The sequence below is a fragment of the Ceratotherium simum genome, chromosome X, assembly GCF_057802395.1.
Source record: "Ceratotherium simum simum isolate JZ-2026a chromosome X, ASM5780239v1, whole genome shotgun sequence".
Taxonomy (NCBI): Eukaryota; Metazoa; Chordata; class Mammalia; order Perissodactyla; family Rhinocerotidae; genus Ceratotherium; species Ceratotherium simum.
The window spans coordinates 59,919,021-59,926,623 of NC_141940.1; the positions used below are offsets into that span (position 1 = coordinate 59,919,021).

The window sequence follows — 7,603 nt, forward strand, 5'->3', positions numbered from 1 at the left end:
AATTCCACTAGAATTAACTAAGTTCCTTTTGGTGTGCATATGCTTTCCTATAGTCTAAGAAATTAAATTATAAAAGTAGCATTTATTGTTCCTGAATGATTTATGATTTACAAATAATTACCCAGAATACAAAAAACTGAAATATACTAAAATGAAATAAACTTTTCTAAAACTTGGAGCATTACAAAGTGAGCAAATGATGAATACACAATGGACAGGCTGTTTCCTTCCTACTAAAAAGAAATATTAAATCCTGAAAGAGTTCTAAATCCCTTGGAAAGAGTATATTGCAGCTGCATTAAGCCAACAAGAAGCTTATTAGTAAGGATTTAAAAACTAACACCCTTCTGTAATCAATTTGGATACAACATTATTCTATTTATGGTGACACTTTCAATGTGTCCCAATCATATATTACTTATTCTCATGTTTCCTACTATGATTAAATATTAATGTGGAGGCACTAATAAGCAGCTATACTATGTTTAGGTTTTAATATATTGATTTCCACCATTTTGGAATAGTTAATATAGCATGAAAATTAAGAATCTTTCCCATGAAGAAACTTGTGATTGGTTTGATATTTTTCTCTGATTCCTAAATAAAATAAAATAAATTTAGTTGTTCTAGCAGAAAATGGAAAAGGGGATGCCGCCACTTTAAAAGCTTCAATCTCTTTGACATTGCTGGCAGTGTATGGGAACATTAATGCATCTGTCATGATAACAAGCTAAGAATAACATCTAGACATCAAACTGAGCAGAGAATCCATCTAAAGTGATTCATTCAGATCTGTCTCATTGATTTATTAAACACAGGGCAACATCTGCAGCCTCACAGAGCCGCTTGGTGAAATTAATGCAAGATCAATTCAAATGGAAAAAAGTGTAAAAGAGATAAATCAAAACACAATTTGCATGCAGTTCCACAATCAGGCTTATTGGGTGCAAATGCTCAATTTCCCTTCCAAAGCAAATGTGTTTAAATGTTGTTTTATCTTTTTAGAATTGTGTGATCTGAAGTGACAGTGAAGAGTTTTGCAGGTTGAGATGGTGAAAGGGAAGAAAAGGAGGATAAAAAAAATGCTACCAAAGACCTTTTGAATATGCAACAAGAATATCATTCATATCTAATTGTTTTGCTTTTGGGGAAAGGTTTGATGTCCTTTCTCTGAAAACACAGTATTTTCAGTTTTGGTCAATAGGGGCAGTTTTAATACATATTTGAAATGTATAGAGTGGATAATCCTAAATCATTTGTGTCTTTAAATGCACCAGATAAAGTGCCACTAGAGTTCCAGATTGCCAACTGAAACATAATATATTGTGATTAGGGTTTCTCACAATTATATTTGCCTGCTAGAAGCACTTTTAAAACATCTAGGGATTTCATTAAGACAAAATAAGGTTACTTAAGAAAGCATCAAATAATTCAAACCTGATATTTTCTACAGGTATTAGGGATTTCCTGTGTGAAACCATATAAAACATTAATGTCTGAAGCCCATCACTTCCTAATTATTTACTGGCATTCATGTACTATACATTGAGGGTAACATCATATATAGATAAATAACCAAAGATATTCTCCATCATGTGATGCATCATCTCTTTAATGTAATGTGCATCACCTAATAAATGAATGTTCGGGGCAAATATGAAATCCAGCTAAAGTATTTAAATAAATACAAAAATCACTGGTTATGCAGAAGTGTACACTTAAAATGAATGTACACGTGGAAGATGTGTGCACTGGCATATGACTAGATTGCTTTAATTATAATCTTGACATCATCCTTCTAATAAAACACAGAGAATTGTCAACTACGTGACTGCTTTTAACAGACAATATGACTACCCCCTCATTATCCTATGAAATAAAATGTCTGCATTTGCTCACAGATTAATTTCTAAACCTTTTTATCATTTCTGAAAATGTAAGTCATAAAAAATATTAGCTCAGGAAAGCAATGCAAGTTCTTCAAAAATTTGATTTTGCTTTACTTTACAATGAATGAAAACATCGATTTTCAAAGTAAATTATGTTATTCAGTGTGGATTATGAACTATATTCATCAAGTGTGAATACAAAGCCAAACTCATTGAGTGCTTAAAATAATTGCATTTCTAGTATTTGAAAGTAGTTTTAAATTATTTTAAGAGTCATTATAATTCACATAAAGTTATTTTAACATGGAAACCCACTTATGTTCTATTCACATAGTCAAAATAACAATAAACCACAATTGGACATTTTAATTTTTAATTTAAAAACCGAATTTTATTCACTTGAATATATGTTGAATCATGTATCCAAATGCATTAAAATGTTTTCTTAATCATACTTCTTGTTTCTCCAAGCATCCGTTTAACTACATGTAAATGACTGAATAACATTTAATCAGTTGGTCCTCAAATGAAATTAAACGCCGATCATGAAATCTGACAATGTTATTTTTAAATAGATAGGTAGATAAAAACAGATGACACTAAAATGTGTTGGCTAATTTTTCACATTTATTGAATACAAATTTTTAATTTAATATTTTACTGCTACATTAAACTCCAAAGAATTTAGGAAGGAAAATCCTTACTAAAGAGTGAGATTTTTAGACATTTGCTTCCTGAACCTGCCTGCTCTCTCTGATACTAAAAATTCCAGGTTCTCTTGCACAGAAATTTTTTTTTAAATCCACAGTGCTTTATCTGCAAAAACAAAGATCTAAAACAAGAGAATAACTTTTCCCATTTGGTTTGGATCTTTTTATCATCATTTTCTTAATAATCTTCGAAATAATCTCCCTCCTATTAATTTCTGAAGTTAAAGGGCATCAAGGAAAAATATTGTCTATCCCTTTGGAATTGCAGTGATATAAAGCTTGACTTCTTTAATAGAACAATGAATAGTCAAGAGTCTTAGTCTTACTACTCTCTAGTAGCTGAGGCAGGTATTATTTTCAAACTTCTTTTCTGGGAAGACAACTTTGAATATTTTGATATATTAGCCAATAACAAAATAGTTGATATAAGGCACTGATAGAGTTCTTGTTGTGACTTTCAGTACTGTCAAAGAAAGAATCATGTATGTATTTTACTCACTCATTCTTCTTCAGGGCACATTAAAAAATGTGCCCTGAGCCAAATCAAAATGCCACTTAGTGGCAATACGTTAAGGTCCTTGAAAATGACCAATTTGAAAACGGTCCGTTTTATGTGTTCTGGACTAGTATAGGAAGCATTCCAAATTAAAATACCCTAAGTCAAGACTTGTACTCTTCCCCAGCTATTTGACAGAGAGGGGAAGAAATGTTTATTACGTAAGAAAAGAAAATTGTCAACGACATCATTACAAATAGGCCTTCCATTCAACAATACATTATGGAAATTTATCCATCAGGAGATGAAGATGAATCTCTTTTTTCAAATAAGAATAGTATGTAAGAGTTTCCACTCACTGAACGTATACTTTTTCCTTGCAGTTTTCCCCCTTTAACTAGAAGTGCTAAGAAGTCATGAGTCCTGAATGACAATCTTCTTTAGCCAAGTCTCCATTGGTACATCGCTCATCTTCTTTGGGCATCTCTATAAGCTTTTCTGATCCATCTTTCACTCCCTCTCATGGCATCATTCTGCTCATATCTTACATCTCTTTTCTCTAACTGGCTTCGTGTCTCATCTACCTTATTTTGTCTCTCTTGAGCCTCATTCCTATTTACATCCCTCACCTTTCTGAATCACTGAGTAGAAAAGTCATGGAAATAATGTTGATCTAAATACTAATTTCACAATTTTATAAAATCATTCAGATGTTGGGGATGATTTAAGGCACACCCATCTGTAAATAATGTTACCTAAAGTCATAAAGCATCCATTATAAGCATTATCATATTTTGTAGTTTTTAACATGATTATGAGGGCATTTTGCATCAACAAAATTTGGTAATGTTATTTTACCATTAATTAGATTTTTCCTAGAATTGTTGGGTTTTTTTTACTATTAGAAATTGCAAAATAGGTGTGTTTCTAGTAGTTTTTCTCATCTTCATTCATGGATTGCATTCATAGAATATATTTCATAAATTTTTACAATTACATATTGCAACACTTGTAACACAATTATAGAAAATGCATGTAATAAATAAAATACCCATAAAGAAAAAAATGTAATAGGAGGCACATGCATTATATCTCATATATATTTATTCTTACATTTTTAATATTTCTCTATCACCTTTATACATGCACATACACAAAAGCAATTTAAGCCAAAAAAAAAGTTAGCATTATAAATGCTGTGATAGGGAGTAAATAAAACTTAACCGAATTAAAATAATAACCTAAAAATACATCATATAACAGGGTCCAAAAATAGTATAAGAATACCTGCCTCTGGATACAGACTAATTTATCATTTTTCCCTTCAGTGAGTAGCTCTAATAAAAATTAAAGTTTCTATTTACAAAGGAAAGTATCAAAATCACATTAAAATACTAATCTATTTATTTTTAAATGAAAGTCATAGATTTTGCTCAAGGATGTGTAAACAAATTATTAAGGAAGGAAGAATTTCTTATGTGAAATAATTGTTCCACTTTAAGAATGGGTGTTTGTAAGAAAGAGAAGAGGGAAGAGAGAGAGGAGGAGAGAAGGGGGGAGGGGTAAAGAGAGAAAGAGAGAAGATAGGTTTTCCTGTCTACAACTGTTTAAATGTGACTCTTTTCAAATGACAACAAATGAACAACCTTGAGATGAGGGAGATGGCCCTCATCTGAAGTCCCTGGTAACCCTCTGAGTTTGAGTATTAGTAAAGTGCTTTGTAGTCAAAATAAAATTTCCTTTCCACTCTTAGAACCTATAATTGCTTATTTTATTGAGGGAGCGGTTGTCCTTTGTGTTTTAAGGCCATCTATCTTCCTTAAGAAAATCTGATTTAATAAACCAGGTTTCTAAGCCCCAGATATGAATCAGGTAGGAACTCTCATATGAACATGTTTCTGTTTAATTGCTAGAACACAGGAGAACACTGCTCAGAAGAAAAAAAGGAAAAACAAAAGGTTCCCTTGTAAATTCTGTAGATGATCTTATTGCAGCAGTCAGCAACAGTTTATTTACAAGTTGTCAGTATACTTCAACTATACATAGTAAGTTGGATTTTACAACAAATGTGACAACTGAGTTAGTTTTAGTTCATAAACCCAGAGATCTTATGATTTAAAGTTGCATTGTGAGAAAGTCTAACTCTGCAGAAGTTTTCTGCAAAATGATCAACAGTAGTGCTGTCTTACAACAAAACCTTTAGCTTCTTTTAACCTGGTCATGGTGATTTCTTGGTTTGTATACTAATCATATCTGCCAAATGTGTACTTTCCTAGCAGATATTACCAGAATGGAGATGGAATAAACACTAAGAAAACTAATTCACAGGTCTTTAAAAAGTCAAATAATCTTGAATATAGTTTACTTTCCTTTCTTTTTTAACTCAGAAACATTGAATACAATTTGCTTACGGACGTATGCAAGTGGAAATTTGTTCTATAATGTACTTCTAAGCTGTGATGTGAAGGAGATACACTTACAACCAGAGAAGCTGGCCGTCATCATTTAAGGAATCCTCTCTCTGGGGGAATGGGATCTTTCCAACTGTTCGCCTGGGGGGAAGAGCTGAACGCATCCTCTCTAGAAAACCTGCCAACTTCTACTCCAACCCCCAACCGGTCCCAGCCCCAGCGTTTCATGCCCCACATTGCCCTCTGCAGATGACCCAAAAGGGACGATCCCAGGAAAGTGACATCTGTCGTCGTTCTTTTTTTTAAATAGGATCCATCGACTTTCCTGTATCGTGTACGGGGGAGCTTTGCGCAGGAGGCATGAGCACACGTCCTCACACGCTCTCACACGCTCTCTCTCTCACACACACAAACACACCACCACCACCACACACACCCCACGCACTCTCACAACAAACACACAGGATGGGGAACGAATCACCCTCTGGGATGGATTCTAGACTTCCGACCCTCTACAGCCCCCAAATGCTGTGTTCTGGATTGCTAGCTTAGGAGCCCAGTTTACAGCTCAGCCAGCCCTCTCCTCAGAAAGCCCTTGGTGTCCGTGTTCAGGAGAAAACCTATCCGACCCGTACGGCCACAAAAGAGCAGGAAAGAAAACCAAATAGAGAAATTAACAAATAACCACAGGCAGCCAAAAAGCCATGCAAGATATGGGCGAAAGGCTGGAAAGTTTCAGTAGAGGACGGCAAACTTTCTTACACCTAAGCCCTGCCACTGAGCGCGGACTAGAAGGGACCGGCAATTCATGAGTCCTTCTAGTCCTCTTTCCCCACCGACTTACAGCGTGAAGAGTAGAGGCAAGCTAATTAAGACTCACTCTCTACAGACAAAGTTGGGTGAGGGTGATGAGACATGCAGAAGGGGGCAAAGGGTGAAGAGCGAGCCAAGAAACGAGTATCTCACCTGGCATTGGTGCAATCCGTGAACAAAGTTTCGAAGTCTTTCCTGGTGATGAGTTTACAGCGGTTCACCCCGGGCTGGATGGCCCCCAGCCCGCGGAGGATCCGGACCTGCTCGACAGTACACACCACAGGGGATATGTCCAGTCTCTTCAGCTTGGTGTACACCGTGTGCAACCCTCCCACCAGGTGCTTGAGGAAGAGATCAAAGACTTGCGGTAGGCAGATCAGTTCCTGACCGTCCATCAGGAACGAAGCCACCTTCACCCCATGCATGTCGACCATCCTGCACTCGTTGGTGTTGGTGTTGCCGCTGCCTCCGCTGCCACTCCCGACCCCGCCACCCCCGGCACTAGCGCTGTGATTATTGGCCATGAAACTGTTGATCATACTGGGGGTAAGACGAGGAGGCTCTCCAGGAGTTGAGTACAAGGGTTCGGCCCGAAATAAGCCCCCTGGGACGCCGGCGCCACTGGAAGTTGCAGAGATCACCGGAGGTGCTGAGACAGCCATGGTCCTTCAGTCTCAAATCGTAGGTCCTCGGGCCCTCGCTTTCTCCCCCTGTCTCCTCTAGGTCCCCACGCACTCGCTCCTTCACTCTCTCGCGCTCTCTCTGGCGCGCGCTCGCTGGCTCCGAACTGTTCGCAAGTCTACAGTAGCCGGGCTCACGCTCACGCTCACGCTCACGCTCACCCACCACCCAGCAAACAGTGAGCAGCCCCGACCCGCGGCGGCCCGAGACCCCACCCCCACCACACCCCCTCCCGAGACTGGCAGCGCCCGCCAGCCAATGGGCCCCACCCCCTCGGCTCCCGAGCGCGCCGAATGGCTGCCGCCCGTGAGGAGGTGGAGACTCCCTGGCCCGCCTCCCGACTACCTGAGGCGGTTCAGGGCTCGCCGGTGAGCCGGGATGGAGCCCGAGAAGGGGGCGGTGTGGTGCCTCCGCTTCTTGCCTAGCAGTCTGACGAGAGAATGTCCAATTATCACGCAGAGCTCTCCAAGTGGCCTAGCCTACGAACCCCTCCCCTCTGCGTTCCACGAGGATCGAGGTGGGAACACAAAGCGGGACTCCAGTACGTGCCTACCCCCAACCCCGCGCCACCCCGCCCCCTGGTTCAATCGAGGAAAGGAAGGT

The 7,603-nt window shown here is 38.6% G+C and overlaps 1 protein-coding gene across 9 annotated transcripts in view; it reads right to left on the reverse strand.

Moving 5' to 3' along the window:
* DACH2 (dachshund family transcription factor 2) overlaps positions 1 to 7,160 on the reverse strand; it is a 505,289-nt gene extending 498,129 nt beyond the window's left edge. For all 9 annotated transcript variants that reach the window (XM_087427018.1, XM_087427014.1, XM_087427013.1 and 6 more), the window contains exon 1: positions 6,473 to 7,160. In XM_087427018.1, the coding sequence (XP_087283144.1) occupies positions 6,473 to 6,981 (509 nt within the window). In that variant the 5' untranslated portion in view covers positions 6,982 to 7,160. The remainder of the gene's footprint in view (positions 1 to 6,472) is intronic.
* Positions 7,161 to 7,603: the final 443 nt, after the last annotated feature.